The sequence below is a fragment of the Bombina bombina genome, chromosome 9 (genome assembly GCF_027579735.1).
Source record: "Bombina bombina isolate aBomBom1 chromosome 9, aBomBom1.pri, whole genome shotgun sequence".
Taxonomy (NCBI): Eukaryota; Metazoa; Chordata; class Amphibia; order Anura; family Bombinatoridae; genus Bombina; species Bombina bombina.
The window spans coordinates 188,139,932-188,155,152 of NC_069507.1; the positions used below are offsets into that span (position 1 = coordinate 188,139,932).

The 15,221-nt window shown below is 40.6% G+C and overlaps 1 protein-coding gene across 1 annotated transcript in view; it reads right to left on the reverse strand.

The window, feature by feature from the left end:
• Positions 1–15,221, reverse strand: part of EDRF1 (erythroid differentiation regulatory factor 1) — a 287,034-nt gene that overhangs the window by 121,968 nt on the left and 149,845 nt on the right. The window contains exon 20 of the mRNA XM_053692524.1: positions 7,218–7,367. Coding sequence (XP_053548499.1) covers positions 7,218–7,367 — 150 coding nt within the window. The remainder of the gene's footprint in view (positions 1–7,217; positions 7,368–15,221) is intronic.

A 15,221-nucleotide genomic window follows, 5' to 3' on the forward strand; every position in this document is an offset into this window, starting at 1 on the left:
TCAAGCAGCAAAAGTCTGCCCACTGTTTCCCCCAACTGAAGTTAATTCATCTCAACAGTCCTGTGTGGAAACAGCCATCGATTTTAGTAACGGTTGCTAAAATCATTTTCCTCTTACAAACAGAAATCTTCATCTCTTTTCTGTTTCAGAGTAAATAGTACATACCAGCACTATTTTAAAATAACAAACTCTTGATTGAAGAATAAAAACTACATTTAAACACCAAAAAACTCTTAGCCATCTCCGTGGAGATGTTGCCTGTGCAACGGCAAAGAGAATGACTGGGGTAGGCGGAGCCTAGGAGGGATCATGTGACCAGCTTTGCTGGGCTCTTTGCCATTTCCTGTTGGGGAAGAGAATATCCCACAAGTAAGGATGACGCCGTGGACCGGACACACCTATGTTGGAGAAAGAGAGAACTTTTCTCTTCGTTCACCTTCCACCCATGCGACCTTAGAAATGCAAGTACTAACTCTGTATGAGACTTGGCAGTTTGAAAGCTTGACGCTTGTATCAGAATGTCGTCTAGGTACGGAGCCACCGAAATTCCTCGTGGTCTTAGTACCGCCAGAAGAGCGCCCAGAACCTTTGTGAAGATTCTTGGAGCCGTAGCCAATCCGAATGGAAGAGCTACAAACTGGTAATGCCTGTCTAGGAAGGCAAACCTTAGATACCGGTAATGATCTTTGTGAATCGGTATGTGAAGGTAAGCGTCCTTTAAATCCACTGTGGTCATGTACTGACCCTTTTGGATCATGGGTAAGATTGTCCGAATAGTTTCCATTTTGAACGATGGAACTCTTAGGAATTTGTTTAAGATCTTTAAATCCAAGATTGGTCTGAAGGTTCCTTCTTTCTTGGGAACCACAAACAGATTTGAGTAAAACCCCTGTCCGTGCTCCGACCGCGGAACCGGGTGGATCACTCCCATTAGCAAAAGATCTTGTACACAGCGTAGAAACGCCTCTTTCTTTATTTGGTTTGTTGACAACCTTGAAAGATGAAATCTCCCTTTTGGGGGAGAGATTTTGAAGTCCAGAAGATATCCCTGAGATATGATCTCTAACGCCCAGGGATCCTGGACATCTCTTGCCCAAGCCTGGGCGAAGAGAGAAAGTCTGCCCCCCACTAGATCCGTTCCCGGATCGGGGGCCCTCAATTCATGCTGTCTTAGGGGCAGCAGCAGGTTTTCTGGCCTGCTTGCCCTTGTTCCAGGACTGGTTAGGTTTCCAGCCTTGTCTGTAGCGAGCAACAGCTCCTTCCTGTTTTGGTGCAGAGGAAGTTGATGCTGCTCCTGCCTTGAAGTTACGAAAGGCACGAAAATTAGACTGTCTAGCCCTAGGTTTGGCTCTGTCTTGAGGCAGGGCATGGCCTTTACCTCCTGTAATGTCAGCGATAATTTCTTTCAAACCGGGCCCGAATAAGGTCTGCCCTTTGAAAGGTATGTTAAGTAATTTAGATTTAGAAGTAACATCAGCTGACCAGGATTTTAGCCACAGTGCTCTACGTGCCTGATGGCGAATACGGAATTCTTAGCCGTAAGTTTAGTTAAATGTACTACGGCATCTGAAATAAATGAATTAGCCAGCTTAAGGGTTTTAAGCTTATTTGAAATCTCGTCTATGGTTATTGAGTCAAGAGTCTCTTCCAGAGACTCGGACCAAAATGCGGCCGCAGCCGTGACAGACGCAATACATGCAAGGGGTTGCAATATAAAACCTTGTTGAACAAACATTTTCTTAAGGTAAACCTCTAATTTTTTATCCATTGGATCTGAAAAGGCACAGCTATCCTCCACCGGGATAGTGGTACGCTTAGCCAGAGTAGAAACCGCTCCCTCCACCTTAGGGACCATCTGCCATAAGTCCCGTGTGGTGGCGTCTATTGGAAACATTTTTCTAAATACAGGAGGGGGGGAAAGGGTACACCGGGCCTATCCCACTCCTTAGTAATTATCTCTGTAAGCCTCTTAGGTATAGGAAATACGTCAGTACTCGCTGGTACTGCATAGTATCTATCCAGCCTACATAATTTCTCTGGGATTGCAACGGTGTTACAATCGTTCAGAGCCGCTAATACCTCCCCTAGCAGTACACGGAGGTTTTCTAGTTTAAACTTAAAATTTGAAATGTCTGAATCCACTCTATTTGGATCAGATCCGTCACCTGCAGATTGAAGCTCTCCGTCCTCATGTTCTGCAAATTGTGACGCAGTATCTGACATGGCCCTAATATTATCAGCGCACTCTGTTCTCACCCCAGAGTGATCTCGCTTACCTCTAAGTTCTGGTAATTTAGACAAAACTTCAGTCATAACATTAGCCATGTCCTGTAGTGTGATTTGTAATGGCCGCCCTGAAGTACTCGGCGTTACAATATCACGCACCTCCCGAGCGGGAGATGCAGGTACTGACACGTGAGGCAAGTTAGTCGGCATAACTTCCCCCTCGTTGTTTGGTGAATGATGTTCAATTTGTACAGATTGACTTTTATTTAAAGTAGCATCAATGCAATTAGTATATAAATTTCTATTGGGCTCCACCTTGGCTTTTGCACATATAGCACAGAGATATTCCTCTGAGTCAGACATGTTTAACAAACTAGCAATTAAACTAGCAAGCTTGGAAATACTTTTCAACTCAATTTACAAGTAATATGAAATACGCACTGTGCCTTTAAGAAGCACAGAAAAAAACTATGACAGTTGAATAACAATGAACCGGAGAAATTATAAAAACCAAATTTTTCCTGGTAAAGGCATAAATTTAGCAAATGATTGCCCCCATTAGCAATGGATAACTAACCCTTAATAGCAGAAAAAAATGTACAAAATATAAACGTTTTTTATCACAGTCAAAGCACAATCTCACAGGTCTGCTGTGAGTGATTACCTCCCTCAAAATAATTTTTGAAGACCCTTGAGCTCTGTAGAGACGATCCGGATCATGCAGGGAGAGAAACAGACTTGTGACTGAATTTCTGATGCGTAGCAAAAGCGCCAAAATAGGCCCCTCCCCCTCACACACAGCAGTGAGGGAAGTTCAGTAAACTGTCTTAAAATAAAATAAACGACAGCCAAGTGGAAAAACAGTGCCCAAAACAATTTTTCACCCAGTACCTCAGATAATTAAACGATTTAACATGCCAGCAAAACGTTTAAAATCAAATAACATGAAATGTCATTAAACAGCCTGTTGCTAGACGTTCCCACTGCAAGTTAGGCTAAAAGTTATATGCATATAGTATTATCCCAGTGAAGTGCCATTCCCCAGAATACTGAAGTGTAAACATATATACATAACAGCCTGATACCAGTTGCTACTACTGCATTTAAGGCTGAACTTACATTATATCGGTATTGGCAGTATTTTCTCAGTCAATTCCATTCCTCAGAAAATAATATACTGCAACATACCTCTTTGCAGGTGAACCTGCCCGCTGTCCCCTGATCTGAAGTTTACCTCACTCCTCAGAATGGCCGAGAACAGCAAAATGAATCTTAGCTACGCCGGCTAAAATCATCCAAAAACTCAGGTAGATTCTTCTTCAAATTCTACCTGAGAAGGAACAACACACTCCGGTGCTGTTTTAAAATAACAAACTTTTGATTGAAGATATAAAAACTAAGTATAATCACCACAGTCCTCTCACACATCCTATCTATTAGTTGGGTGCAAGAGAATGACTGGGTGTGACGTAGAGGGGAGGAGCTATATAGCAGCTCTGCTTGGGTGATCCTCTTGCACTTCCTGTTGGGGAGGAGTTAATATCCCAGAAGTAATGATGACCCGTGGACTGACTACACTTAACAGGAGAAATGACACACTTGCGTCACTAATGACGCCACCGTGTGAAAGGTCTTGGAGTCACGTATGACTCCGGAAATTATGAAGTTGCGTCATAAACTTACTTTTTCGCGCCAAAAATATTTTCGCGCCAAGAATGACGCAATAAAGTTTAGCATTTGACGCACCCGCTGGCCTAATACCCGCAATTACAAGAAGTAGTCAATTGAAAAAAAGACTAAACCGCAGGTAAGAAATACATTTCTTAAAATGTTTATATTCCCCGAATATGAAACGGACAGTCTGCTGAAGGAAATACATGAAAACCTGACTCATGGCAAATATAAGTACAATACATATATTTAGAACTTTATATAAATGCATAAAGTGCCAAACCATAGCTGAGAGTGTCTTAAGTAATGAAAACATACTTACCAAAAGACACCCATCCACATATAGCAAATAGCCAAACCAGTACTAAAACAGTTATTAGTAGAGGTAATGGTAAATTGAGAGTATATCGTCGATCTGAAAAGGGAGGTAGGAGATGAATCTCTACGACCGATAACAGAGAACCTATGAAATAGACCCCCGTTAGGGAAATCATTGTATTCAAATAAGTGATACTCCCTTCACGTCCCTCTGACATTCACTGTAGTCTGAGAGGAATCGGGCTTCAACAATGCTGAGAATCGCATATCAACGTAGAAATCTTAGCACAAACTTACTTCACCACCTCCATAGGAGGCAAAGTTTGTAAAACTGAATTGTGGGTGTGGTGAGGGGTGTATTTATAGGCATTTTGAGGTTTGGGAAACTTTGCCCCTCCTGGTAGGATTGTATATCCCATGTCACTAGCTCATGGACTCTTGCCAATTACATGAAAGAAAAGGTAGAGACTATATTTTTATTAGTAATAGATAACTCTCCTCCTTAGCTGCATGTTATCGGAATCCTTTATCTGTATTCTGGTGTTTAGCATCTGCAGCGCTATTGACCACCAGCCTATGCTGTTCCTTTCTTTTAAGATTGCATTTGTCTACTGCATTTCAAATCTCATTGTCCTCCCATGGTTTAGTATATTTGCTACATCCTCTTGGACCTCCACGTTCATCTGTTACGGAGTCTTTTTTTTTCTGCTGGGCACACAAGGGCAGGACCCTTCCTTTCATTGTGGTCACATTCAATGCTATGCCTGTATAATTCACATTTAACCCATCTACTCAAGAGTGCATCTTGGCTCTAGTTGCTGGTGCGCTCATTCTCATTGAGGGCCACAGATGTTGGATTTGTATTCATATTTTTCTAGCTACTTTTTTTTTTTTAAGATAGTGGTTCCATCTCCAAATATTTTATTAAATGATTATATTCTGCCAATTGGTCAGAGCACTCTACCTTTAAAAGACTGCATTTCAATAGGTTTATGCTCCTTTATAAACAAGGATAACAAGAAGCCCATATCTTCTGATAACGTGGGTGGTTTTGTATTGCTACTGAAAACTTGAGAGAAAATTTAAAGGGACAGTCAACTCCAAAATTTGAATTGTTTGAAAATATAGATAATCCCTTTATTACACATTCCCCAGTTTTGCATAACCAACACTGTTATATTAATACACTTTTAACCTCTGTGATTACCTTGTATCTAAACATCTTTTGATAGCCCCCTGATCACACGGATATGTATTTATAATCCATTAACTTGCATTTTAGCCAATTGGTGCAGTGTCATCCACAACTCACGGGCGTGAGCACAATGTTATCTATATGGCCCACATGAACTAGCAGTCTCCTGTTGTGAAAATATCATTAAAAAGCATGTGATAAGAGGCTGTCTGTAGTGGCTTAGAAACAAGCAGAAATCTAGAGGTTTAAATGTTATAAAGTATATTAATATAGCAATGTTGGTTATGCAAAGCCTGAGAATGGGTAGTAAAGGCATGATCTATCTTTTTAAATAACAACAATTTTGGTGTTGACTGTCCCTTTAACAGATCTCTTTACCATCATATATAATTTGTATATTTGAATGTCTGTCTGTTGATGGCAATTAAGAGATGTTTTTGTTTTAATTTGAGTACAAAATGTCATCATTTTATTGTATCTTCCATCCTAAAGTGTAGGTTAGAGGTTGCAGAACTTGACTATTCCTTCAGGAAATGAAAAAAATATCCTCATTATTACCTCCAGTAAAGGAATAATGGAATAGTTACAACTACCACAATGCATTAAAACCTGCACATCTTTATAAATGAGTCTTTATTTGTAAGATTAAAGGGCCATAATACCCAAATGTTTAAACACTTGAAAGTGATGCAGCACAGCTGTAAAAAGCTTATTAGAAAATATCACCTGAACATCTCTATGTAAAAAAGAAAGATATTTTACCTCAAAAGTTCCTCAGTAGCCACCTCCCATTGTAAAGGATTTCTAAGCAGCATTTTAGTGTGTTTGTCCTGGGACATCTGAAGGGACTAGCATCGTGCACTCTCATATTATTTCACCAATCAGGTAAAGGAAGCTTACTATGAAATCTCATGAGAGTTAAGTCAAATCTCATGAGATCACAGTAAGAGTTCACGACCTCAGCACTGCTGATGCTGATTGGCTGCTGTTCATTTCTTCATTTTTTTAAATTTGTTTACCTGCAGCTGGGAGCAGCTGAGTATAACTTTTTACACAGAACTCACTCTGCTGAGCTGAGGAGATTGTGAGGTAAAATATCTTCCTTTTTTACATAGAGATGCTCAGGTGATATTATCCTGTCAGCTTTATACAGTTATACTGCATCAGTTTCAAGTGATTTAGCATATGAGTATTATGTCCCTTTAAGTGGAGTCTAAAAAGCATAATAAGAATTCCATCCATTTGGAATCAAGTGACAATGGAGGATATAAGCTTCAGTTCCCAGAAGTCATGGAACATTACAGCTGATTTATTATGTTTTCTATGTATCTGTACAAACATTTTAAAGGATTGTTAAAGGGAATTTAAAATTAAAAGGGATATGAAACCCAAAAATGTTCTTTCATGATTCAGATAGAGAATACAATTTTAAACAACTTTCCAATTTACTTCTATTATTTAATTTGCTTCCTTCTCTTGTTATCATTTGCTAGGTTCTAGCTGTTGATTGGTGGCTGCATATATATATATGGATTGTGATTGGCTCATCCATGTGTTCAGTTAGAAACCAGTAGTGCATTGCTGCTCCTTCAACAAATGATACCAAGAGAATGAAACAGATTAGATAATAGAAGTAAACTAGAAAGTTGTTTAAAATTGTATGTTCTACCTAAATCATGAAAGAAAAAAATTTGGGTTGCATGTCCTTTTAAGGTTAATCATTTTTTTAAGGTGCAATTGTGCATAGTAACGTTTGGAGACTCTTTATTGCCATTAGACGAGAGCAGTTGATTATCTACTTTAGTACCTGGTTCCTCAAGCAGCTGTGGTACATAGAAGCCAGTCTGTGATGTATTGTGGCTGCTCTGTATTGACATAAAGGTTGTCTCGATGACACATTTTCTACATCACAGTATTTTAGTGACTTCATCATGGCTTCGGTGACTTCCTTCTCAATCTACATAAAAGAAAGTAAAAATTATAAAAAAAAACTCCAAAACAAAACAAATAAAGCAATATATTTTACACAATGTTTATATTTACCACATGGTTTATTACAATTTGAGGTCAAATATACAGATGTCCATCTTTGTTACAATGGAAAGGATATGTTTAAGAAGCCTTGTACAAGCCCTTTCATCCAGATTTTTTTAAATACAGTTTGTTTGCAGATTTGTATAACAATTAGTAAAAAAATAAAAAAATTCTCTATAGCAGCACTTTGTACCCAAATGGGAATCCGAGCAAAATAAACAAAATGCTCTCTCTTATTTTAAAACATTTTAACAAATGATCTCGTCACTACAGAGATGATTTTATAAAAAGTCACCAGCATAGAGTCAAATATCTCATCAGCTCTCAAATAGGTAGATCTGACTTCTGCCAGTATAACATAAAAAGGAAATTTATGCTTACCTGATAAATTTATTTCTTCTACGATATGACGAGTCCACGGATTTCATCCTTACTTGTGGGGGATTTATCCTCCTGCTAACGGGAAGTGGCAAAGAGCACCACAGCAGAGCTGTATATATAGCTCCTCCCTTCCCTCCACCTCCAGTCAATCAACCGAAGTTAGGAAGGGAAAGGAAAAGCCAAAAGGTGCAGAGGTGACTGAAGTTTATAAAAATATAATGTAATCTAAACCTGTCTTAAAAATGACAGGGCGGGCCGTGGACATGTCATATCGTAGAAGAAATAAATTTATCAGGTAAGCATAAATTTCCTTTTCTTCTACAAGATATGACGAGTCCACGGATTTCATCCTTACTTGTGGGATACAATACCAAAGCTGCAGGACACGGATGAAAGGGAGGGACAAGACAGGAACCTAAACAGAAGGCACCACTGCTTGAAGAACCTTTCTCCCAAAACCAGCCTCAGAAGAAGCAAAAGTATCAAATTTGGAAAATTTGGAAAAAAGTATGAAGAGACGACCAAGTTGCAGCCATGCAAATCCGTTCAACAGAAGCATTGTTTTTAAATGCACATGAGGAAGCCACAGACCTAGTAGAATGAGCCGTAATTCTTTCAGGAGGCTGCTGTCCAGCAGTCTCATACGCCAGACGGATGATACTCTTCAGCCAAAAAGAAAGAGGTAGCCGTAGCTTTCTGACCCCTACGCTTTCCGGAAAAAATAATGAATAATGAAGATGATTGACGGAAATCCTTAGTCGCCTGCAAGTAAAACTTCAGGGCCTGGACCACGTCCAAGTTATGCAACATACGCTCCTTCTTAGAAGAAGGGTTAGGACCTAATGAAGGAACAACAATTTCTTGATTAATATTCTTATTAGAAACAACCTTAGGAAGAAAACCAGGTTTGGTACGTAAAACCACCTTATCAGAATGAAAGATAAGATAAGGCGAGTCACAATGTAACGCTGAAAGCTCAGAAACTCTATGAGCAGAAGAAATGGCAACCAAAAAACTTTCCAAGATAACAACTTAATATCTATGGAATGCATGGGTTCAAACGGAACCCCTTGAAGAACATTCAGAACTAAATTCAAACTCCAGGGTGGAGCAATTGGTCTAAACACAGGCTTAATCCTGGTCAAAGCCTGACAAAAAGACTGAACGTCTGGAACATCTGCCAAACGTTTGTGAAGTAAAATCGACAAAGCAGAGATATGTCCCTTTAAGGAACTTGCTGACAACCCTTTTTCCAATCCTTCTTGGAGAAAAGACAGAATCCTGGGAATCCTAACTCTACTCCATGAGTAGCCCTTGGATTCGCACCAATAAAGATATATACGCCATATCTTATGGTAAATCTTTCTAGTAACAGGTTTACATGCCTGAATCAGAGTATCAATGACCGAATCAGAGAACCCCCGCTTAGATAAAATCAAGCGTTCAATGTCCAAGCAGTCAGCTGCAGAGAAATTAGATTTGGATGTTGGAAAGGACCTTGAATGAGAAGGTCCTGTCTCAATGGAAGTTTTCACGGAGGCAGAGAGGACATGTCCACTAGATCTGCATACCAAGTCCTGCGTGGCCACGCAGGCGCGATTAGAATTACTGAAACTCTCTCCTGCTTGATCCGAGCAATCACCCAGGGAAGGAGAGGAAACGGTGGAAACACATAAGCTAGGTTGAACGACCAAGGCACTGCCAAGGCATCTATCAGTTCGGCCTGAGGATCCCTCGACCTGCATCCCTATCTTGGGAGCTTGACATTCTGTTGAGACGCCATAAGATCCAATTCCGGTCTGCCCCATCGGAGAACCAGTGAGGCAAAGACCTCCGGATGGAGTTCCCACTCCCCCGGATGAAATGCCTGTCGGCTTAAAAAGTCCGCTTCCCAGTTGTCCACTCCTGGGATGTAGATTGCTGACCGAGAACAAGAGTAGGCCCATCAAATTATCTTGGATACTTTTGTCATCGCTAAGGAACTCCTCGTTCCTCCCTGAAGATTGATGTAAGCCACAGTCGTGATGTTGTCCGACTGGAATCTGATGAATTTGGCCGAAGCCAACTGAGGACATGCCTGAAGCGCATTGAATATTGCTCTCAATTCCAGAATATTAATTGGAAGTAGAGACTCCACCTGAGTCAATACACCCTGAGCCTTCAGGGAATTCCAGACTGCACCCCAGCCTAGTAGACTGACGTTCGTTGACACTATCACCCATGAGGGTCTGCAGAAACTCGTCCCTTGGGACAGATGATCCGGCGACAACCCCCAAAGAAGAGAGTCTCTGGTCTCCTGGTCCAGATTTATCTGGGGAGATAAATTTGCATAATCCCCATTCCACTGTTTGAGCATGCACAGTTGCAGTGGTCTGAGATGAAACCGAGCAAACAGAATGATGTCCATTGTCGCCACCATCAATCCAATTACCTCCATGCACTGAGCCACTGATGGCCGAGGATTGGACTGAAGGGCTTGGCATGTATTTAGAATCTTTGACTTTCGGACCTCCGTCAAAAAAATCTTCATGGCTATAGAATCTATCAGAGTTCCCAAGAAGGGAACCTTTGTCTGTGGAATTAGTGAACTTTTTTCTAGATTCACCTTCCATCCGAGTTCTCAGAAAGGACAACACTGTGTCTGTATGAGACTTTGTTAAATGATAAGTCGACGCCTGAAACAAGATATCGTCCAGATAAGGCGCCACTGCTATGCCCCGCGGCCTGAGAACCGCCAGAAGGGACCCTAGAACCTTCGTGAAGATCCTGGGTGCTGTGGCCAACCCGAATGGAAGAGCCACGAACTGAAAATGTTTGTCTAGGAAGGCAAACCTTAGGTACTGATGATGATCCTTGTGAATAGGAATATGAAGGTATGCATCCTTCAAGTCCACAGTAGTCATATATTGACCCTCCTGGATCATTGGTAAAATTGTTCGAATAGTCTCCATCTTGAAGATGACTTGTTTAGACTCTTGAGATCTAAAATGGGTCTGAACGTTCCCTCTTTTTTGGGAACCATGAAAAGATTTGAGTAAAACCCCTGCCCCTGTTCTAGTCTTGGAACGGGACGAATTACTCCCATAGTAGAGAGGTCTTTTACAGAACGTAAGAACGCCTCTCTTTTTATATGGTCTACAGACAAATCGTGAAAGAAGAAATCTCCCTCTTGGGAGAAAACTTTTGAATTCCAGTTGATACCTGTGGGTCACGTTTTCCAGTGCCCAGGGGTCCTGAACATCTCTTGCCCAAACCTGGGCAAAGAGAGAAAGTCTGCCCCCTACTAGATCCGGACCTGGATCAGGGGCCACCCCTTCATGCTGTCTTGGTAGTAGCACCGGGCTTCTTGGGTTGTTTACCCTTGTTCCAGGCCTGGTTTGGTCTCCAGACGGACTTGGCCTGAGCAAAATTCCCTGCTTTGAGGAGGAAGAGGAAGCAGAGGGTACTCCTTTAAAATTTCGAAAGGAACAAAAATTATTTTGTTTACCCCTCATCTTAACAGACTTATCCTGAGGTTGGGCGTGACCTTTACCTCCAGTAATGTCAGAAATTATTTCCTTCAACTCAGGCCCGAATAGGGTCACACCCTTGAAAGTAATAGCCAAGAGCTTAGATTTAGATGACACATCAGAAGACCATGATTTTAACCATAACGCTCTACGCGCTAAAATGGCAAATCCTGCATTTTTTGCCGCCAATTTAGCTATTTGAAAGGCGGCATCTGTAATAAAAGAATTAGCTAGCTTGAGAGCCTTAATACTATCCAAAATGTCCTCTAAAGGGGTCTCAACCTTCAGAGACTCACAATGCAGGGCAGCGGCTTCAAAGGCTAATAAGATACTAGCATGTATTAAAAGAGGCATTGATTCAAGGGAGGAAAGCATAATTCTGTCATTATATAAAGCCCTGGTAAGACCTCACCTTGAGTTTGGAGTGCAGTTCTGGGGACCGATTGCTAAAAAAGATATTGCAGAACTAGAAAAGGTTCAGAGAAGGGCCACAAAGCTAATAAGGGGATTGGAGAAATTAACCTATGAGGAGAGGCTAGCCAAACTGGGTCTGTTCTCTTTAGAAAAAAGGCGCTTGAGAGGTGACATGATTACTTTATATAAATATATTCAAGGCCCATATACAGAGATGGCAGAAGCTCTTTTTATTCCAAGAAAATTGGTTCTGACAAGAGGTCATAATTTAAGGTTGGAGGAAAGGAGATTTAATCTCCTGCAACGGAAACGTTTTTTCACTGTAAGAGCAATAAAATTGTGGAACTCATTACCAAAGGAGGTAGTGAATGCCAATACCATAGATACATTTAAAAATAGTCTGGATAAATTTCTGTATATAAACAAAATTCATGGATATGATTGCTAGTATTAAATGGGTCACATTTTAATGGGGTTATTTAAGCTTAACTGGAGCTTTTTGTAAGTATTTTAGATTTGTATAGGTTGAACTCGATGGACTTCAGTCTTTTTTCAACCTTATCTACTATGTTACTATGACTCTTCTAGAGCATCAAACCAAAAAGCTGCTGCAGTAGTAACCGGAACAATGCAAGCTGTTGGTTGTAAAAGGAAATCCTGATGAACAAATAATTTATTTAGAAGACCCTCTAACTTCTTATCCATAGGGTCTTTGAAAGCACAACTGTCCTCAATAGGAATAGTTGTACGCTTAGCCAGGGTAGATATAGCTCCCTCCACCTTAGGGACAGTCTGCCAAGAGTCCCGAATGGTGTCTAATATGGGAAACATTTTCTTAAAAATTAGGGGGAGGAGAGAACGGTATACCCGGTCTGTCCCATTCCTTCTTAAAGGGCCACTGTAAGTAAATATTTTCTATGTCTGTTACTAACTAACTACCCCAAATACACTTTTTTATCAATAGCATTTCATTAACATATCTCTACCGTATATCAGAAATCTTGTCTGCAAATTTAATTGTTTTCCAAACCCACTCCGTGGGTATCCTTTGCGCTGTACCAATCCGTTTACAATACCTAGGTTTCAAAATGGCGCTTTAAACACAAAGTTATTGGTTTAAGTATTTTGAACATGCAGTGCTGAAAATAGTGGGCAGGATAACGTGACATCATCGGCGAATAAAAGATATAACTTTTAGAACGTTATGAAACTTAGTTTTGGAGAAAATATAGGTCAGTAGGTTTTAATTAATGTTTATTAACTTTAATATGTTAGTTGTTTAGCTTAAAAATTATAACAGAAAGTAATCCTTTAATAATTTCCGAATTATTTTTAGGAACCAGAAAAACATCAGTGTAAGTATATATTTGTCCATTTTACACACAAAAAACATCAGTGTAAGAAGATATTTGTCCATTTTACACAATTTCTCTGGTGGTATTACAATAGGGTCACAATCATCCAGAGTCGCTAAAACCTCCTGAAGTAACAGGCTGAGGTGTTCAAGCTTAAATTTAAAGGACATGACGTCCGAATCTGTCTGATGTAACATACTTCCTGGGTCTGAAAGTTCTACCTCAGACAACAATTCCCTGACCCCCAACTCAGAGCCCTGTGAGGGTACATCGGAAATAGCCAACAAAGCATCAGAGGACTCAGTATTCACATTAATTCCTGTCCTACTACGTTTACCCTGTAACACTGGTAACTTAGATAATACCTCTGTAAGGGTAGTTGACATAACTGCTGCCATATCCTGCAGAGTAAAATAATTAGACGCACTTTAGGTACTTGGCGTCGCTTGTGTGGGTGTTAAAGGTTGTGACACTTGTGGAGAATTAGATGGCATATCCTGATTCTCTTCAGACTGTGAATCATCCTTAGGCACACTTTCTTTATTATTTATAATTTATCATTGTAAGGCTCTTTCAGTACAAGAGGTACACAAAGTAAGGGGGGGTTCCACACTGGCCTCTAAACACATAGAACAAGTATTTTCTTCACTTTCAGACATGGTAAACAGATTAGCATTAGCCACAATGGACGTCTTTTAACCTTAATTGTGGTATCAAGAAAAAATTTTAAAAAAAATAATACTGCGCCTTTAAATAATAAAAGCGCAACAATTTTTCTGTAAAAAAAAAAAAAAAGATCTTTAGCACTTAAATCTTATGCTAAACAGTTCAATTTTGCCAAAAAATATAATTTATGCTTACCTGATAAATTCATTTCTCCTGTAGTGTAGTCAGTCCACGGGTCATCCATTACTTATGGGATTATATCTCCTCCCTAACAGGAAGTGCAAGAGGATCACCCAAGCAGAGCTGCTACATAGCTCCTCCCCTCTACGTCATACCCAGTCATTCGACCGAAACCAAACGAGAAAGGAGAAAACTATAGGGTGCAGTGGTGACTGGAGTTTAATTGAAAATTTAGACCTGCCGTAAAAAACAGGGCGGGCCGTGGACTGACTACACTACAGGAGAAATGAATTTATCAGGTAAGCATAAATTATATTTTCTCCTGTTAAGTGTAGTCAGTCCACGGGTCATCCATTACTTATGGGATACCAATACCAAAGCTAAAAGTACAAGGATGACGGGAGGGACAGGCAGGATCTTTACACGGAAGGAACCACTGCCTGTAGAACCTTTCTCCCAAAAACAGCCTCCGAAGAAGCAAAAGTGTCAAATTTGTAAAATTTTGAAAAAGTGTGAAGTGAAGACCAAGTTGCAGCCTTGCAAATCTGTTCAACAGAGGCCTCAATCTTAAAGGCCCAAGTGGAAGCCACAGCTCTAGTAGAATGAGCTGTAATCCTTTCTATTGGTTAGGTGCAAGAGAATGACTGGGTATGACGTAGAGGGGAGGAGCTATGTAGCAGCTCTGCTTGGGTGATCCTCTTGCACTTCCTGTTAGGGAGGAGATATAATCCCATAAGTAATGGATGACCCGTGGACTGACTACACTTAACAGGAGAAATTATTGCACTAGTTGAGCAAAAAACTAAATCACCCTGTAAAAAGTCTTTTTTATCTAGAAAATAAACTTTAAACAACGATAACAGCCCCTGCACCTCGCCACAGCTCTGCTGCGGCGCCTACCTGCCCCCCTGGGTACAGAAAATGGATTCAACAACAAGGTGACTGAATCTCAACTTTAGGCCCCACCGGAGCTAGAGCCTGCTGTCTTCTAGTGAGGAGAAACTGAGCGTCTGAGCGCGTGAATTAGGCCCCGCCAACCGTGGGCGTCGCATGATCTCTCTCCATAACCGCATGGGAGGCGGTTTCAATAAGCCATGTGGTCTTTCCTAATGTGTTAACCCCACATAATGTTATGCCATAACAAAATGTCTCCTTAACCGCATGGTAAGCGGTACTGATAAGCCATGTGGTCCCCTGATGTTATCGCACACACTGTATGCCATACATAAACATAGAAAGTGTCAGAGATGCCTTCCCCAGTGTCAAGCCCCT